This window comes from Pinus tabuliformis, chromosome 1_2 (assembly GCF_031772625.1).
Source record: "Pinus tabuliformis cultivar Carrire ecotype Pingquan chromosome 1_2, CPIR1, whole genome shotgun sequence".
Classification (NCBI taxonomy): Eukaryota; Viridiplantae; Streptophyta; class Pinopsida; order Pinales; family Pinaceae; genus Pinus; species Pinus tabuliformis.
This window is the reverse complement of record NC_142298.1, coordinates 368,285,848-368,306,776: the sequence shown is the minus strand read 5'-3', so window position 1 is coordinate 368,306,776 and position 20,929 is coordinate 368,285,848. Positions and strand designations below refer to the sequence as shown.

The window sequence follows — 20,929 nt, the reverse complement described above, 5'->3', positions numbered from 1 at the left end:
CTTTCTCACCCATCAAGCAAGAGCAAATGGACGAAGGTGGGCTTCAGAACAAAAGGTACTTAATTCATTTTGCAATCGGTTGCTTATGTTTGTGTGTATTTGGGCTTTTGATATGGATTATGCGGTGACCTAGAAGAAGGGTTTTGACCATGATCTTGTTCCTCACCTTAAATAGTGGGTTAATCTTTGATCCTAGTCCAGTGGGACCTCCCCTAATGGCCCAATGGGTAGAGGAGGGCACTACTCGAGAAGCCTTGATTGAGATAGTGTGTTTCGTCTACCCCTATTCCATACTTACCACTTTCCATCTTACATTACAAGCCCATATTCCACCTCCATTCTTTGGGTTCAACTAACCATTGATTCACTGGGATTTGACACCCATACACCCACATACCTGGGTAGGGCCCGAAATTTTGCACTCAGAGGCTGATGTGGCTAAAAGAAAAGGAAAAAGCATAGTATGGCCACAAAATAAAATAAAAGAATATCAAAATGCAAAATATGGTCGAGAAATACACATTAGCATATGGGAAAAAGCCTAACATGAGCTAGAGCTCATTCATTATGGTCATCACCCGGTTCTTGAGCACATGTTGCTCCATTACATAATAAAAGGAACCCTTGCATGTCCCAACCCCGATGAGCAATGAAATGACTCATCCTTAAGGGGTAATACAATTGTTATACATCATTCAAAGCAAGCTCTAACCCTTTGAGCTACAAGTAGTAATACAAAGAAAAATCAAGCAAAACTAAAAGGTGCACAAGAGGGGTGGAAAAACAAAGGTCGAGTTGGTAACTTATGCATCCACGATTGCTCCCTCCTCACATCTATACACGAGAAGTGGATCCCCATCATGTTGGTCCCTTTGACCATGGCACTTGGCCATGAAATCTTCTCCCCTCCGTACCATCATTATTATTCACGAACACCTATCAATTGAAGCGTGGATTGAGGAATGTTACTTCCCTTGGGGGTTGGAAACACATCATAGGGTTGTCCTTTAGCCACTCCCACATAGGGAGGAAACTCCATTGTGAGTTCAAGGCCCTCATTTTGGAAGGGAAGCCTTATTTGAAGTATTAAATAGTCCTTTACATTCAAGCTTGGCTCACTTAGATGCAAAAATGATTAGTGTCCCTGATGATTGGTTTCTTTCAATAAACTTTATGTTGTGATTATCAATTGGTTCAATAACCCATGACCTAGGCACCTTGCCCACAGGTACCCAGGATCCAGAGAAGTATATAAGCACCACAAGTGAAGTGTTGAGAGCCTTGGGTCTCTGAGCAGTAGCAACATATCATACCTGACCCTGGACACCTCTTGCACCCAAGGTGTTCTACCACTTTGCACCACATTTGATGATTCTTCGAGATGATACACTTGGACTAGCATGTCCCTCGGTCGGCCTTAGCACCTTCTAAAGGGTGGCAGTTGATTTAGGGCCCAAATGAGGATGGTCTTGCCTTTAGAGACATGGGAGGGCTAATAGCACCTGGAAATCCCTCAACGTTGGAGCAAAGATGGACATTTTGTAGTTGGAGACCCTGGGGACCACCTACTAGTACCTATTAAAATTGGCAACTAGGGCCAAACTCCACGTGGGTCACCTTATTTATGGCAACTGATATTTTTCTTGGATTCCTCTCTCCGAGAGGTGTAGGATTGATCTAACGATCATCCGATTCCGACATGTATTCATGGAGATATGAATTTATTTGTATTCTTGACAATTTGTCAAGGTCGGCCAGCGAGCAAAACAGTGATTTTCACCCCAAACTTATCCTCAACATTTCATATAAAAGGAGGAGACCTTGTGGCATTATTCCACTCATCTCATCTCACATTCTTATCTCTCTCCTACGCATTAGAGGAGCATCTCTCTCACACGTGTGGCTGAAAGAAGGAGGACGCAGATTTTGGTTAGGGCAGCGTTGACTAGGGTTGACCGAGCTGCAAGTGGGCAGAATTGATAGCGTTGATTGTTTCTTGACTGCAGATTGGGTTAGGCTGCCTCTCCTTGGCAGGCCGCATTTCTGGACAGCACCTTTGACCTGTTTTGACTATGCGTTGACCAGCATTGACTGGCATGAGGGCTGACCGTAGATCTGTCTAGCGTTGACTGAAGTTTGACTGCACTTTTTGCACTGTTTTGGTTGACTTTCCTTGCTGTTGGAGGCCGAGTTGACAGAGTGTTGACCGGGGTTGTCTAGAGGTCAATCTGACCTGTTTGACCAGCTTTGACTTTGTTGGTTAGGGTTTTGCAGTTGCTGTCATAAAATTATAGAATTGTATATTTGTACTATCTCTCTCTCTCTATTGAATTATTGAAGAATATAAGAAGAATTGATCAAAGGCTTCCCAGCATTGGGGTTTGTCCTTGGCTGGTGCCACATCTTGTGTTCTCTTGTCTTGGTTTGTCTTCTATTGTTTACATTTATGTTCTATCTGCATTTTACTATCATGCTAATGTGATTGCTATTCTGGAAATTGATATTGGGCTAATAAGAAAATTTGAAGTAAATTGCTCTTAAGCATAGAACATACCAAAATTAACAGTGCCCCAAGTGGATTTCGGGGACCACAGAGGAATATTGATGGAAATTTGAGGGGCAACCCTCAAATGATGATTTTTAGAGGCTTTGGCACCACACTTGGCACTCAAAATCCTCAACGCTTGCCACTTGGAGCTCATTTCATGGATGACATTTGCCTTATGAGACCTCACTACTCACACGTGTGAGCTTTCATTTAATTTTATGTCTAAGCTAGTTGGGTTGGCTTGTAACCCAAGGTTCCATTGTGATTTTACTTGTCTTTTAGGGGCTTTTAGTAACTAGAGACATGTCCTCCTCATATAAATAGAGGAGAGGACTATTCCATTCTCATCATCATCTCTTGGACAATTCGGCCTCTCTTAGGAAAATTTTGGCCTCTTCTATTCTTCGGCAAGATGTGACCTATAGTGTATACTTGGTTAATGGAGCTCGTTCTTGACTTTGGAGAAGTTGTCTTGGATTGATAATGGAATGTTCATGCATTTTCATCTTGTAAGTGTGCCTATTTTTAATAATCTTTATGCTTATGTCTAATGTATGGAATGGATTGATGATTTAGGGTTTTCTATTGTGCCCTAATTTATTGAAAATCTATATTATAGAATATAGATGTCATAATTGCATGCATTACTCATATATGAAATGTGAATGACATGCCTTTGGTGATTATTGATTATAGCTCTCCCAAGTGACTTTAATCCCTCACAAAAGGCAATAGTTAGGGTTTGTTCTAGGGCATCAAACATCCTTTAACTTTGCAAGAATTGGCTAATTTATCATCTCCACAGACTCCATCAACCCAAGGACAAGGCACTGGCCATGTCTCTTGATGATCAAAACATCTTTTATCCATAGATTTGAATTTTCTTTTTCTTTCTCTAATTCGACCCTCTTAAGGCAAGTGAATTGCCTCTTCATAGTTGGAGCCTAGTACCTAAATTGTGTCTTTCCCTTAGAAGCCTTAAAGTCTCCTCATACCTTTAAAACCTAGAATACCTATTAGGTGACCTTTATACCGGGACTCCTCCCATTGGTGAAAGTCCATAAAGAGCAACAGGTAGTAATTGTGGTGACAGTGGGCTACTACCTTATTGTTATCACTTGATCTAGTGATAGCCTTGTGGGGGTACTAATCCCCAAGGCCTATTAGATTTTGCGGCAACATGCATAATCCCACAGACCATTCACCAACAACACTAACTTGATCCTTTTCTTCCACGAACTGTAGTTGATAATCCCTTCCAACCGGTCCTCAAACCTCAAGCCAGCAATCATCTTGACCAATTGTTTTTCCATCAACAACGAGACAACTTAGCTCCATCTTAGAGTTGATCCCTATGCATACTTCTGATCCAACTACTCTTCAAAGTAGCTTTGAATCCATGTTAGAAATCCATGCACCCCAGGTCTAGTCTATGTCTTAACTAGAAACATAAACACACTAGCAATGCCTAACTTCAAACAATTTTGCACAGCAAAAATCACACCAGCAATCAAATCAAAGTATAGTACACAATATATATATATATATATGCCCAACTTGTTTCTTACAATTCCTTTAATAAGAAAACCTAAAGGCTCTCGTACCATGGATAATGGCCCCTTATATCCCTATACAAATGCCATAAATACTAGTTTAATCCTTTGACCAAACCCTAGGGTTGAGGCCAATTCCTTTAGGTCCTCTTCTGTTGAAAATACCATACAGTGGCAGTCCTTTGCCAACCTTAAATCATCAAGCAGTGACTTACATAAATGGGCATGCTCCTTTAGCCCACGATCCTCTATTGTAGCATTGTTTTCTCCACACCCAACTTCTTAGCTTTCTTTGTCAGTCCTCTGGTCTGTTGTTCCAACCTTTTTGCCTTCTTTTTTGGCTATGCAAGCTTCCACAACAGGCCTTAACCTACATGTCTTACCCTCAACCAGCCTATTCTAGGCTTCGGCCCTCTTGCAGCTCCTACAGCCCTTGCGGCCCCTGCAGCCTACTACAACTCACAAAACAAGCCTCAAACAAGGCCTAACTCGGTCTCTCACTTGCCACAGAACTCCACCTCTTCCTCCCTTAGCTACGACCTCCTTAGGCTTGCCAAAAACACAAAAATCCAGCCTCTCCTAGTTGTCGTTTGCTCCTGCGACTTCCTTACTGCCCTTCTTCACAAGAGAATTTTCCTTCACACTCCTGTCATAAGCCTCTACATTGGCTTGCTATATATACTTGTCCTGAGGTCACCTTAGGAAGCCCTTCTTTACTTCAAGAGCCCTCCAACTCCAAAGTAACAATAAAATAGAATATTAAATTCTCTTTCTTGGGTTCTGAGCCAACTCTTTTGAGTCCAAAACCCCAAACTCGGGTGCAAAACCCACACACTCACTTTGTGGGTGTTTCTCTCTCGCAAGCCTAGCACCAAAGGCATGTGAGACTACCTCCTGATGCTACCCAATTTCAACACTCCCTCTCAGCAAGAGAGGTACTTCCATCCCTTAGAAGTATCTTTGCTTCCCACACTGGAACACAATCATCTTCCACGGTTGCTCTCGCACATTCATCGTAAGCTTCATCTTTTGTCACAAAAGCAAAACCTGTTGTAAAAACAGAACCCTTCACGCTACTAGAAGCCTCGTGCCATTCCATAGATCCTTCTTCTCAGATGTGGAAGTCTCCTTTGATGCACTATTATGGGGTTGTTGACTCTCTCTTTGAATCTACGAACTCCCTCTAGAACTAGACTCCCTTTGAATCTCAAAAACCTTCTTATTTCCTTGGTCAATAGGCTTGCACTCTAGCCTGTACAAACCATTCTCTCTGACTCCAAGAACCACTTCTAAACTAGAGTTAGATCCACTAGGCTTGAGCATCACTTTTCCATTCCGGAATATAACATCAAACCCCTTCACCTCAATTGTTAACGCTGAAAGTAAACAACACACGAGCTCCAGTACTCAAAGTACATCTTAGACTCGCAACAATCCACCTGACTCCATCTTGAATGGTATATTCCCTATAACTTTGACTACAGGTTGACTCTTATCACCAATCTTCACATATAGCTCAGAGTCCCACTTGATCAAGCTTTCAAATACTTCTCGTGAACCTATCATATGCTTTGACACCCCGTTATCTATGAACCAAGCAACCTCACAAATGCCAAATGGTGCTCCCGAAGAAATGAGAGATAAGAGAAAGCTCCTCGTTGAATCTCCTAGCGAACTCATCCTCGTTGATTGTCGCTGGAGAAGCCATCGCCATCTCGGGCTTCTTCTCTTTCCCTCCTTTCTTCTTCTTGTGCGAACACTCGTTCGCATAATGACCATACTCTTCATATTTCACTTTGCTTAGGTCCCTCTTGTTGATTAACTTCTCTTTTCCCTTCTTCAATTGACTAGCAAGGGAAATATTCCTTGCATCAGTCTTTTGATGAAGCTCTTCATCCCGAAGTTCCACCTGGATGAAATCATCCCACAACCTATTCCAATTTGGAAGTTTCTCCTGTGAGACTACTTTAATGAATGGCTTCCACTGCTCTAAGAAGCCCTTTATTGCAGTCCTCACCAACTCTGATTTTTCTACATTGTGACCTATCGCTGCAAGCTCATCACAAACTTGTGAAATCCTCGTGAGATACGATGTCACATTCTCCAAACTTGCCATCTTGATATCCCTTAGCTTTTTTCTCAATACCATCTTCCGGTTATTGTTCTTGTTCTGAAACAGCACTTTCAGAGCTTCCCACATGTGCCATGTAGTGTTTTTCTGGATAAGGTGAGGTATCACGTGATCCTTAACTCCACCAAGAATGATGAACTTGGCCTTCGCATCTGCTAAGGTAAAAATGGCCAAATCTGCTGCATCAATTGGTGTCTTGATCTGGGTGTTGGCATAATCCCACAGACCATTCACCAACAACACTAGCTTGATCCTTTCCTTCCACGAACAGTTGGAAAGCCCTTCCAACCTCAAAAATCAAGCCAGAAATCATCTTGACTGGCTGTCCTTCCTTCAACAGCAAGACAACTCAGCACCCTCTTAGAACTGATCCCTGTGCAGACTTCTAACCCAACTGCTCTTCAAAGTAGCTCTGATTCCATGTTAGAAATCCATGCACCCCAGATATGGTCTATGTCTTAACTAGAAACATAAACACACTAGCAATGCCTAACTTCAGACAATTTTGCACAGTGGAAATTACACCAGATATCAAATCAAAGTATAGTATACAATATATATATGTCCAACTTGTTTCTTACAATTCCTTTAATAAGAAAACCTCAGGGCTCCTGTACCAGGTATAATGGCCCTTTATATCCCTTTATAAATGCCAAATATACTAGTCTAATCCTTTGACCAAATCCTAGGGCTGAGGCCAATTCTTTTAGGTCCTCTTCTGCCCAAAATAGAATACAGTGGCAGTCCTTTGCCAACCTTAAATCATCAAACAGTGACTTACAAACCTGTGCATGCTCATTTAGCCTACGATCCTCTGTTGTAGCACTGTTTCCTCCACAGCCAGCTCCTTGGCTTTCTTTATCAGTCCCTTGGTCTACAGTTCTAACCTTTCTGCCTTCTTCTCTGGCTGTGTCAGCTTCCACAAGAAGCCTCAGCCTGCCTGTCTTACCCTTGGACAGACTGTTCTATGCTTCGGCCCTCCTGCAGCTCCTGTGGCCTGCTTGCAGCCCCTGCAGCCTGCTACAGCTCACAAAACAGGCCTCAAACAAGCCCTAATTCTGTCTCTCACTTGCCATAGAACTCGGACTCTTTCTCCTTTGGCTGTGACCTCCTTAGGCTTGCCAAAAACAAAGAAACTCAGCCTCTCCGAGCTGTCCTTTGCTCCTGCGGCTTCTTTGTTTCCCTTCTTCACAAGCGAATTGTCCTTCACACTCTTGTCCTAAGCTTCTGCATTGGCTTGCCATATATACTTGTCCTTAGGTCACCTTAGGAAGCCCTTCTTTCCGTCAAGAGCCCTCCAACTCAACCTTAACAATAAATTAGAATATTAAATTGTCTTTCTTGGGTTCCAAGCCCACTCCTTAGGGTACAAAAACCCCAAAATCAGGTGCAAAGCCCACACACTCACTTTGTGGGTGTTTCTCTCTCACGAGCCTAGCACGAAGGGCATGTGACAGTGCCTCCCAATGCTACCCGATTTCAACAACTGCTGCTACAAATTTCGGGCTTGCTGGTTTTAAATTGCAGATTTAGTATTTATCAGATCTACACTTCATCACTTTCCACATTGATCTGAAATTGCAGTACACAGTGTCTACACTCTTGATCTATATACCCCTATACCTTGAGTTTTCAAAAATCTTAAGTTATAATTAGTGTTTTCTAACATTCAGTTTCTACTGAAAGGTAAACAATGAGTACAGTTCTGATCTTATGAATTAAAAAACTTAACACTGTATCAGTGCTTATCATTGAATTTTTTTCCATCCAATGAATGGAGATGACAGCAGTCTGTGGGACGGAGTTTACAGCATAGGATTACAATAACGTCAACCAAAACGAACACTAGTAGCACCTTTGAGAGTGGCTACCCATGAACAGCCAATTAGCAGAGTGATTCGTAAAGTGAACTTGAAATTGTTATAACCACCTTTAAAATTTACAAGTGAAACATCAGCCAGTATTAGTGTACTTGCCTCAAAGTACTTTAGTAAGTATGAGCATGTGCATCAATGATAACAATTTGGTAATAGAATAAAAGGCAGATTCAATTTTATTTGCTTCTGTCAAAGTATATTCATTTTTGAAATAGAAGATATTAGTGCATGCAAAGAATATAAGCACAATAGTTGTATTATGAAAAGCCCGGCTCCACAGGCAAGAAAACAACATCTTCAATCTCGATCAAACTATCCATACAAATTAATGCACTTACAAGCATGCCTGCGGAAGAAGGTTCCCTTGTGCTTAGCATCTGCAAGCTTGTAGCTACCAGCAAGAATATCCATGATGAGAGTTGCTAGCTGAGACATTAATGTCATTGGTTCAATACCAGAATCCATCAACTCCCTAGTCCTTTTTACTGTTCTGGCTGTGTCAGATGATAAGGCCAGCTCCAACAGATCTAGCAATTTGTCATCAGAAACAACTCCAATCTACAATGAAAAATCAGAAATGAAGATAGTCATTTAACCGTAAATAGCATTGAGCAACCCAGAAGGTTATGAAAATAAAGCCATCTATTCAATGGAAGTGCTCCCAAAAGTTTTACTTCCAAGTTCCACTTTGAAAAGAGCTTATTAAGCAATCCAGTGACAGCAGAAGCATGTGTGTAATATGATGTTCAATAAAAACATATTTAGAATTGACCTAGCCACTATAATATTTTGAGAAAACTTATCAAGATTACAAAGGTTGATTTATATGAGGGCATAACAACTTCAGAGGCAGTTACATAGAATATTTATGACCTTTTAGACTTGAACAAATCCAGAACTTCATCTTGCAAATATACATAAAGTTTAAAGTACCACTAAAAAAGAATCAAATTCATAACAAGATCATCAATTAGCATTGATTTAATGCTCTTAAAATAGATAGCCTGCTCTATTTATGAGTTAGATGATGCAAGCCCCATCAAGCCCAAAGCAATTGTGCTTGACTAACATTACTGCATAGTGCATACTAGTAGACAATCAATGGTTACAAGAGTTCCATTGATGTAAAAAGCGGCGAAGCCCTGTTATGTTTTTGATGCTGTATATTAAAATGCATCAACTTTCTTTTGGCAGACAAACCAGAAGCCAATTACACTTCAAAGTTGAGTTCCAACACATAGATGCCATCCCCACAAGTATGACAGCCTGACGTTGGAAGTATTTGTTGATTTTTGGGTAGCATCGTATGTGCTCTAGCTCCGAAATTTTGTGGAGGGGCTAGAACACATGAGATCTTCAAAACCCAGAAATCGATGGGTGAAATTCCACCTAGATTGTATTTTATTAAAATAATTAATATTTTTAATGGGGTTCCTAAGTCTAAACTTTGGAAAATAAAAATATTAATGGGTATTAATGAAAATATGGGTGAGAAGCTTCTAAGAGATGAGGATCAAGTCTAAGTTAATCTTAGTTGTTGATTAGAGACTTAATCTTGGCCGTTGATTCATCAATGGGAAAAGTATAAATGGAGGCTTGGGGTCAGTTGGAGAGTACACACACAGAGATTGAGGAAATCGATTTTCTAGGGTGAGAAGTTCTCAGGAGGGAAATCGATTGGGGAGATCTTGCAGCTGAGGGGCAATGATAGTTCGGGAATACAGACAAAGAGGCGGAGATAATCTTGTGGAGGCAACGCAGTAGCCGGGAGAGCTGACGCTAGGCCAGTCTGGGCCCATGCAACCTTGACGCAGAGCCAGGAGGGCCAGCGCAGAGGAAGAATTGCCTTCCATGCAGAAAGTCGGGAGTTGCCGAAAACTGCCAAAACAACCAAGAAAGTTGACGCAGTAGTGCTGATGCAAAGCCTCTGAGAACTCCACGCAAGCCCACGCAGTTAATGTGAAAGGGCAGCGAAGTTGTAGCCGGGGCCAACCAGATTTGTTGCCGGATCAGCTAGATTTTGTCGTGTGAAGTGAGGTAAAACTCACTCAGGTTCTCTGCCATTGTATTTCTCTGTCACCGGTTTGCCAGGAGGGCAACTAGCTATGGTATTCAGAACTTCTGCTTAATAATAGAAAACCCTTAGAGTTGTTGCACCTGTTTTCTCGCATTGGGTTTTTCCAGGGATGTTTAATCCAAAAATAAGTGTGTCCTTTGCATGATTGTCTCATTTATTTTTCAGTACTTGATCTGTATAGAGGTGTAGGCTGCAATGTATTTACATTTATATTTTTTGAATATTTCCGAAAATAACTTGTTAAATGAAGAAAACAAGTAGGTAATGTAAATCAGTTTACTACGGTAGGATTTTTGGTTTATTAGATCCAGAAATTTTCACATGGTATGAGAGGGATTGCAGATCAAGGAGCGCTGAAGCCACCGGCGAAAGAACAAAGGAAAATCAGTGTGCAAAGGCAGTTGTCCCGAGAGACAGCGCAGTTTTATGGCCGAGAGAGCAGAGGAGGGGTGACACAATCACCAAGGGAAGCTCACGCAGAGCCTGCGTCAACCTGATTGGGTGATGTTGTTGCTGCAAAGGGTAGCACAGTGATTGTTGGGCCAGCGCAGAGGTTGTTGAGTCTCGTTTTTCCAGTTGTCGAGGGTAGAGGTGCAGCGCAGACTTCATCTGGAGTTGTTGGTGGGGTGTTGACTCTGTTGGTGCAAAACAATACCTAGTGGGTAGAAGCAAAGTAAAGGGAATCAGTTCCTTGGAAGATTTATTGCCAAGAAATCTAGATCCAATGTTGAGCAACAGTAAAGAGAGATCAGAGAGGGGTGGTTCGACAGTGGTTGGCAGTAGGATTTCCGTGAAGGAAATCGAATTTCAGAGGGGGCTTGTTCCTTAGAGGATTTCTAGCGCCAAAAAAATCCAGATACGAGTTTTGTTAGGGCAGCAATGAAAGAGGGAGAATAGAACCTGTTCGACACTCATTTGCGCAAAGATGGCAATAAATGGACTGAGGGATCAGGAGAGGTTGGATGGAGCATCCAACTTTGTCATCTAGAAGGCCAGGATCCTAGCAGTTTTGGACAAAAATAGCATCAAGGATTATGCCTTGAAGACGGTTGTTGTTCCAGTTGATGTTGATCCTCTCAAGAAGTACAAGGAGGCTCAGGGAAAAGCGAAGTGTATGATCTTGGACAGGGTCAAGGATCATGTGATCCCACATATTGTTGAGAAGGACACAGCAAGGGAAATGTGGGAGGCCTTGACCACTTTGTACGAGGGAACTTTCGTTCAACGAAAGATGTTGCTTGAGAGTCAGCTGAGACAGTATCAGATGCAAAATGGAAAAGAAATTGACCCCTTCCTTCTCAGGTTGTAAGGGATCCGAGACCAGCTAATTTTCGTAGGGTCTACACTAGATCCTGAATTCATGATCAAGACTGCCCTGAATGTAGTCATTGAAGACTGGGAAACCTTTGTCCAAAGCATCTTGGGCAGGGCTTCTCTCCCCAGTTGGGAGGAGATGTGGGCAGCTCTTCGACAAGAAAAGATCAGACAGTTGACCAAGGCGGGAAGCAGCGGCAAAGGGATCAAAGCCAAGAAGGAGGAAGAGGAGGATGCAACTCTTGCATCAACGAGACAGCAAAGGCAGTAGAAGAGGAAAAAGAAAGATATATCCAAAGTCACATGCTTCAGATGTGGAGAACTAGGTCATTTCGCCACTCAGTGCCCTCAGAAGAAGGGCAAGGAAGAGAAGTCTGACTCAAAGGCTCCTCCAGCACAAGCTGACAAATAGGGCGATGATGATGATTGCGTCATAGTGCTCATGCACCTCTAGAAAAGAGGTGGGGCGATATTAAGCTATAGTCAAGAGGACTACAGAATGTGGGGCAAGATCGTTGAGGTCCCCAAACTCTTGGATCACATACGGCTACGGGAGCCCTTAATGACAGTAGCAGAATGACGGGAGTCAGTTGGTGCAAGGGATGATGGAGCAACAGTGACAGAGCTAGAGTGCCAAAGTCAACAGCAGCATAGTAGAGTGTTGCAACATTGCGAGAGGCACAGAGCAGATACAACAACAATGCAGTAGCATCAGAGGGTTAGCATAGATTAGCAGCAGAGGTAGCTTCAACATCACGGGGCATCCAGACTGACCAACATGTCATTTTTTGGGTGGCTTTTCAGTTGCTTACTTCTCAGCAACTGAGTGCAGCAGTTAGCAGTGGTAGTGCTATGGGTAGCATGATGCAGCATATTGAGAGGGAGTTGCAGTACAGATGTAGCAATGACAGTGGTAGTGTCATGGGCAGCAGTACAAGTTGCAACAGCACAGTGGATGAGGGGCAGCAGGCCAAGCATCAACAGCACAGAGGACCAATGTCGTGGGTCAGTGTGATACTTCTGCTAGGAAGTATTGCTAGATCACATTCCTCGCTAAGAGGGAGTGTTGATTTTTGGGTAGCATCAAATGTGCTCTAGCTCTAAAATTTTGTGGAAGGGCTAGAACACATGAGATCTCCAAGACCCAGAAATTGTTTGGTGAAATTCCACTTGAATTGTATTTTATTAAAATAATTAATATTTCTAATGGGGTTCTTCAATCTAAACTTAGGAAAATCAAAATATTAATGGGTATTAATGAAAATATGGGTGAGAAGCTTCTAAGAGACGAGGATCGAGTCTAATTTAATCTTAATCATTGATTAGAGACTTAATCTCGGCCGTTGATTCATCAACGGGAAAAGTATAAATAGAGGCTTGGGGTCAGTTGGAGAGTACACACAAATTGAGGAAATCAATTTTCTAAGGTGAGAAGTTCTCAAGAGAGAAATCGATTGGGGAGATCTTGCAGCTAAGGGGCAGTGATAGTTCGAGAGTACAGACAGAGAGGTGGAGAGAATCTTGTGGAGGCAGCATAGTAGCCGAGAGAGCTGACATTGGGCCAATTTGGGCCCACGCAGCCTTGATGCAAAGCCAGGAGGGCCAGTGGAGAGGAAGAACTGCCTTCCACCCAGAAAGCCGGGGAGCTGCCGAAAACTGCTGGAACAGCCGAGAAAGTTGACGCAGTGGGCAATAGTGCTGCCGCAGAGCCTCAGAGAGCTCCACGCAGTTACTACGAAAGGGCAGTGAAGTTGTAGCCAGGGCCAGCGAGATTTGTTGTCGGATCAGCGAGATTCTGTCGAGTGAAGTGAGGTCAAACTCACTCAGGTTCTCCGACATTGTATTTCTCTATCACTGGTTTGTCGGGAGGGCAACCCGCAGTTGTATTCAGAAATTTTGCTTAATAATAGAAAACCCTCAAAGTTGCTACACCGGTTTTCCCACATTGCTTTTTCCAAGGGCGTTTAGTCCAAAAATAAGTGTGTCCTTTGCATGATTGTCTCATTTATTTTTCAGTACTTGATCTGTATAGAGGTGTAGGCTGCAGTGTATTTACATTTATATTTTTTGAATATTTCCGAAAATAACTTGTTAAATGAAGAAAACAAGTAGGTAATGTAAATCAGTTTACTGTAGTAGGATTTTTGGTTTATTAGATCCAGAAATTTTCACAGTATTTATATAACAACTGACATATCATCAAATAATCCTCAACTAGGGGTTACAACAACTTATTTTAAGGACATTTTATGCATCGAATGGTGCACAAAAATCAAGTTTTTTAACCTCTTTCATATCCCTCATTGAGAACTGTTACCGCTCTAACTAATAGGGGTCCTAGGAGGGGATGCTATAGAGCAACTACTAGGCCAAGTGGCAACAATGGAGCAATAGCCCATTGTCACCTCAGCTACAGCTCCCTGCTTTTTACAGACTTTCACCAATGGGAGGAGTCTCGATATGAGAGGAATCACAAGAATAGATGGATCAATGATAGGATATGGCGTGATTCCTAAAGCCTATTCACAAGAGAGGCTCAAATAATGGGCTTAGTTGCTATAGAAGCAAGATGGATGGCTCTCTTAGAAGGGCTAAGAGGATGCCTAGACCTAGGGTTTGAGGAGTGCTACTTGAAAAGAGGTGCCCAAGATCAAGGAATCCTAAAAGAAAAAGGGTTTCTAAGTGTCCTTTGTGAGATTGAAGTTTCAAGTTTGTGGGACCACAAAGAAGCCCAAGTGGACCTGAACAAGGCCAAGGGTTTGGTTTGTAGCAACAAATTGATGGTCTTGACCAAGTTAGGAGGAGAATAGGATCAAAGGAATTGAATTTATCTTGGAATTTGAGTGCAATGATCCTAATGAAGCCACTAACCAAAGGATACCTAGGGAGGAGAACAGTCTTCAAGCTAGGGCTTGGAATATCTCGAGATTCCACCATGGGATTGACCTCCAATTTGGAGAACCTCTCAAGAAGACCCCAACGCAATAGTTGACCAATTTTCAAGGATTTTCAGTGGTTAGGAATGATTTTAGGTGATGCCCTAGGAGGCCTTCTAAGTTAGGGCTTAGAAAAGAAGGAAGGAGGTGAAAAAGAGTTTTTTTTTTGTGATCACCTTTGGACTAGACTAGTGCCTAGCCTATTGGGAGAATGGATTCTAATGAAAACAACGTTTTAGAGATGCGTACTTCCAATCAAGGAGTTCCCAAGCAACTTTGTATGTCAATTAGCAGCAACTACATTACAAAGTAAATTTATATTTCTAAATATTTGCAAATGATAACTTATTAAGGTAATTATGAGCCAAGCATATACCTCTAAGACAATAATCCACGATACTTCACACAAATCATATGAAAAATCCCTCACAAAGACAAGATTACAACTTCACACTACAATTAGGGCAGCTTCATGAGCGAAAATATTTCATAGATTAAGAGACAAAATTTCAAGATAAAACATGAAAAGATACTCAAGTATAGCGAAATTCTTCCAATCGTCAATGTGCAACAAAATTGAAACTCCAAGACAAGATTTAAGCTCTTCCAAACATTGAAATGCATTTAGAAATCCAATTCATCCATTAAAGAGGCTAGCTAAAATTCTCAAGAAGAGATAGTCCAATCCAAAAATGTGATGAGAGAAATGAATGAGCCTCTCATCTATTTATACAACTCATAAGGGGGTTTGAACAGTCTATTAGACTCACAATGCCCCTTAATAATAAAATAATGACACGACTTTGTGACAAGCCCACCAAGATAGCTCCATAACACAAAGATAAGCCTCGCAAGAGGACAAAATAGTAGATACAATGAGTCGTTGGGCTCTTGAAGAAGTCGAGTGTAGTCCAAAGTGTGCCAAGGTGAGAGAATAGGCTCCAAACATAGTGATAAAGGGGGTGGCCCCTTGATATCCAAGCAAATCAAATGTGATGTCCCCAAATGGGTGTGGGAGCACAATGACATCCTCATGGGTTTCCAAGTGGATCGATAATGCCTGTATACCATCTCTAAGGGCTAGAATGATGACATAAGCCCTTCGTTTGTCTCCCATGGTGAAACATATCCTCATTTGGGCCCTGGAACATCAACCAAGTGTGTGGTGCAAGTGTGAAGCCAACCAGGCATGGTGGTCCAAGTGCATCATCCTCATCCAAAAAGGTGGAACACGAGCAATCAATGAATGATGCTAAGGGATCCATCAAGTGGCAATCTGTTGTCCACTGTGGTGGAGGCCCATGGCTCTCAACGCTCACCCTACAAGTGAGAATATGACCCTTTGGAGGGTTTGGACCCTGTATAAGTAGACCAAACCCCAAATGGAGACCCCCCTGCAATCCTGTATAAGATTCAATGCATCCCCTCACTTTCCACTACAATAAATCATTAGAGTAATTGAGTAAAAGAGCTTACAAATCATGGAATCAAATGGACACTTCATAGTGGCATGCCCTTCCATAGTGGGCTTTAGCATGTACAGGTGCCTCCAAGCTCAATAAGGGGGTTAACCAAGGACCCTATTAAGTGGTTTCTTCCTCTAAAAGGGGTGACGTGTCCATGGTACATCCATCAATCAGTAGGTGGTATGTGATATAATGGTGGAATGGAATAGGGCATTAGGGGAAGCCTCCAAGCCACATGCCACAGTACAAGGGTAGCCATAATAGGGAAGCCCACATTTGGGTGTATAATGTAGGAGGGAGAAATCGTGGTATATGAGTTTCCCCGGCCTTTGTTTTTCCACCCTTCTTCATATGCCTTTTTTCTTTTATTGATTTTTCTTTTATAACTGCTCGGGGCTTGAGGGGATTGGATCATGATTTGTAAGATATAGCAATGGATACCGCCTTTAAGGTGGGGCAATTCATCGCCCACCAAGGGTTGGGACAATCATGATTTCCTTGATGATGAAAGGGGTCAATATGAGGGACCCTGGGAACCAGGGTGATGGCCATAATGATAGAGGGTAGAGCTCATGTTGGTTTTTTCCCACATGCTAAATTTGTATGTCTCAGCCATCTTTTGCATCTTATGATACATTTCCTGTTGAGAGTGGCCAAATTATGCTTTTTACTTTCTTTTTAGCCACATCAACCTCTGGGGCATCGTCCCAGGCCCAACATAAAGTATGGTCAAGGGGAGGGGGAGGCTAACTCCTTGTGGACCCACTAGACAAATGTGGACCCGAAAGGAAAATATGGTGAATGGGGTTATAATGAGCAGAGGGGAGTGATGTATATGGTGTCGAGAAGCGGGATCATGCAACCAAAATTGGGGTTTCCCATGTAGTGCCACCCCTAAAGCTAGTAGCAAATAAAAAAGATCCCATGAGACTGGACACAAGGCTAACCATCAAATTCGACAGAGGAGACAAGATTACAGACCAAATGCACTCTTTTCGCCAAATCCCCCCACTACTCCATGCCCAAAAGTGTCCATGATAAGTAAACAAAAATACCCAAATACACAATGAGAGGCCATACCTTCGAGGTTGGAAGGCCCACCTTCAAACATACGATCATAACAGATGGGCGAGGGACCACATGGTTGGCTCAAGTGGCAGAGATAGCTGCACATCGAGCTATCTGGGGGATACAAGGGGCTGTTAACTGCTGGCTGAGGACCATCTAGGAGAAAAATTGCTCCTATGGAAATCACCCACAAGGTGGTGGGTAACAAGAACCATTATGTCATTTGAAAAATAAAGGTCGTTGAAAAACTGGGAGAAATAATTCATAAAGTTGTGATGACTTTAAGTTTCACATATTGTTATATAAATTCCATTAACAGACACAGCATGCACAACTGGGTGAAGTCCACTCTTGAACAAAGTTTTTAACCATGGAAAACACAAGAGCATGTTGCTTATAATTATAAATATAAAGGGATTCTATGACCAAGTATAAATATAAAATTCATTAAGTTGAAAAGAAGGAACACCTGACATCCTCTTCTTATTATCCAAAGGAAGCTCCTGGCGTGATCACTGATGCTATGTGATTCATTTCACTGGTTCTAACTTTTAAACCCACTATTTCAGCCCTGTAACCATCACCTGGTGCAATGATTGCTAAGTGGATAATTCAAATCATGAGAAATTGATCATTTTACCCAATGCTCATGGAATTTGGGTCAGCTATTAATTACTTACTCTATGCAAATAATCCCAATAATGGTATTCCATATGTTCAACTATGAAAGCCCCAAAATGCTTAAAGAAAGTGCCAAGGGAATTGTAAATGAATAGTTCACAAGGCATAATACTTATTAAGGTTTTACAAATGGGGTTGCAAGCTAAGTGGGCTTGACTATGGGGAAAATCTCCATAGTTAACTGTGCTTTAAATAGAGTCTTGAGATGGATTCCTTGGTGCAAGCCCTAGAATTGATGATCGATGCTATGTGATTTATTTTATTGGTTTCAATCCCACTTCTTTATCCCTGTGAGAATCACCAAATGCAATGAATGCTAAGTGGACTACACAATATCATGTGAAATTGGTCATTTTAACAAATGCTCATGGGATATGGATCATGCATTAATGACTTACCCTATGCAGATAATACCAAAAAATGGCATTTCATCATTATGCTAGAAAGAGGGATTTGTAATACCACAGTTTGCAATACTCTTCAAAGGTAGTTCTTCAACTTGATAGGTAATTTGTACCCCACATTTTAAAGTTCTATGAGTATTTGTATGGTTATATTTCTAGCTTCAACACATTCGAACTAGAGTTTAGTGTAAGAGTCTGTCAAATTTTTGTCTCAATATCTACGCCATTCAAGCAAGTTGGCCAATATAGCCCATTCATACCTATAATGTTAAAAGTTAAAACTGCAAATTAAGAATATAGTTATATAAAATTATTATTATTATTAAAGAGATATATATCCCCATTAAAGGACATTACTATAATATTCCCTCTAATTAAATTCTGTTAAGAAAGTCCTTAATTTTTGCAATTTTGATGGTGAACAATTTTGGGCCTAAAACTTAGGAAAAGTGGGTGTGTGGCATCAAATTAAAATTTGTGTGAAGGGAGGCTCCAAAACATTAGAGCAAAAGGAAAATTATTTGCATAGTGGATCAAAAGGAAGGGGTTGTACTTTAGGGATCACTAAGGAAACACCACTGCAGTTGTTACCCCCAATATTGTGTGAAGCACTATTTTTTTTATTTTCATCACATACACAGTAGAGATTTATAGGTTGATGGGGCAATTGATTAACACAGTGGGCATCATTGACATATCTTGATGGATGATATTTATTATGTTCATGGTTGTTTTAGTCATCATGATTGATGGCTAGCATATCTTAGCAATTTGTGCATACATTCATCTCTATACTGGTATAGTCCCTTGTTGGCTATGTTGGTACATTGTTCATGACACATTTTTGGAGCAGCTTCGAGGATATGGGTATTTTGATGGTGATGTGACATTCTCCTAGTGATTGCCCTCTTGAGGAGATCGAGTGCTCCCATTCCTTGTCATTTCTCACATAGTTGGAAACATGGGGGTATAACATTGCAGATTTCTTCACACTTGATGCAATTGGAGCCTTCTTGGAATGGACAACCTTGCTTATGAGGGCATATTTTTTATGTGGCTTGGATATTGATTTGGTTAACTACTATCTCTAGTTGAGCACCCCTCTTGTTGGCACTTATTCCCATGCAGTCAAGCCTTCAAACAACTACTTAGTGCAATTTTTATTCATTGTCTTCATCGATGTATGAGTATCCTCACTTATATGGTCCATTTAGGCCTTGGGAGATGGTTGTTAGATGGTTGAGTACCCTCATATGTGTAGCACTCCATAATTCGTTACTTCATGGAACATATATTGAGGATGATCATTTCGCTTTATGATTGTTGATAGGACCTGTTACCCACCACCAGTGGGTGACCCCTATGGGAGAAAATTGTCTCCTAGATTTGTCTTCAGCCAGTAGTGCCTTGCAGCCACCTGATAGCTCGATGTGCTACCATTTTCCACCACTTGAGTCAGTCATTGTGCCCTTGCTCATCTGTTATGATCGTATGTTTGAAGGTGGACCATCCAATCCCAAAGGTATGATTTTTCGTTATGTAATCGGTGTTTATGCTTACTTTTCTTGGGCACATTTGGGCATGGATTAGTGGGTGGGTTTGGCGGAAAGAATGGGCATGGACTATACTCTTGTTCCCTTACCTCAACTTGGGGGTTAATCTTGTATCCTAATCCCATGGGATCTCCTCTATTAGCTACTAGCTTTAGGAGTGGCACTACATGGGAAACCCTGATTTTGGTTGTGTGGCCCTGCTTCCTGATACCATAAATCTCACTCCCCTCTGCTCATTACAAGACCTTTTCCACTTTTTCCCCATCTGGGTCCACATATGTCCATTGGGTCCATAAGGTGTTAACCTCCCCCTCTCCTTGTCCACATCATGGGTCGGGCGTGGAATGATGCCCCGGAGGTTGATGCAGCGAAAAGGAAAGATAAAAGCATAATATGGCAGAAATGTACCACAAAATGAAAAAGATGGTCGGGACAAAAGAATTTAGCGCGTGGGCAAAAGCCAAACATGAGCTCTACCCCCTATCATTATGGCCATCACCCAGGTTCCTAAGGCCCCTATGAGTGCCCCCTGCATCATTAAGGAACCCATGATCGGCCCAACCACTAATAAGCGATGAACTACCCCACCTTAATGGGGTATTCACTGCTACATCTTACATATCATGCTCTCATTCCTTTGAGCCCTGGGCAATAAAAAGAAGAAAATCAATAAAAGGCAAAAGGCATATGAAGAAGGGACGAAAAACAAAGGTCAGGGTAACACAAGTGCCACAATTGCTCCCTCCTAGATTCATACACCCAAGGTGTGGGCCTCCTTTATCATAGCTACCCTTGAACCATGGCATGTGGCCTAGAGCCTTCCCTCTTGCCCCCACTCTATTCCATCATTATTTCACATGACACCTGCCATCTGATGGATGTACCATGGACTTGTCACTCCCTTAGATGTTGAAGCCACCTAATAGGGTCCTTCATTAACCTCTCTTGTCACGGAAGGAAACATTAGTGCATGTTTAAAGCCCCATTTGAAAGGTCATGCCACCATGAAATGTCCACTTCTGCCCTTGATTAGCAAGCTTATTTACTCAATTATACTAATGAATTATTGTATTAGAAGGTGAGGAAACGCATTGTATCTTATACAGGATTGTAGGTGGGTCTTCATCTTGGACTTGGCCTCCCTATACGGGAACCAAGCCCTCCAGAGAGTCATAACGACACTTTTAGGGTGAGCATTGAGAGTTATGGGCCTCCAGCATTGCAGAGCATTGATTGCCACACCATGGGCTTCTTCAACACCACCACATTGCTTGTTTGTGCCCCAGCCATACAAAGAAGATGATGCACTTAAACCATGTTG

General features: G+C 41.9%; 1 protein-coding gene across 3 annotated transcripts in view; it reads right to left on the bottom strand.

Annotated features, from left to right (window-relative positions):
• The window catches only part of LOC149205902 (protein STICHEL-like), a 139,938-nt gene that overhangs the window by 85,888 nt on the left and 33,121 nt on the right, over positions 1-20,929 (bottom strand). For all 3 annotated transcript variants that reach the window (XM_089395217.1, XM_089395216.1, XM_089395218.1), the window contains exon 2: positions 8,448-8,667. In XM_089395217.1, the coding sequence (XP_089251343.1) occupies positions 8,448-8,667 (220 nt within the window). The remainder of the gene's footprint in view (positions 1-8,447; positions 8,668-20,929) is intronic.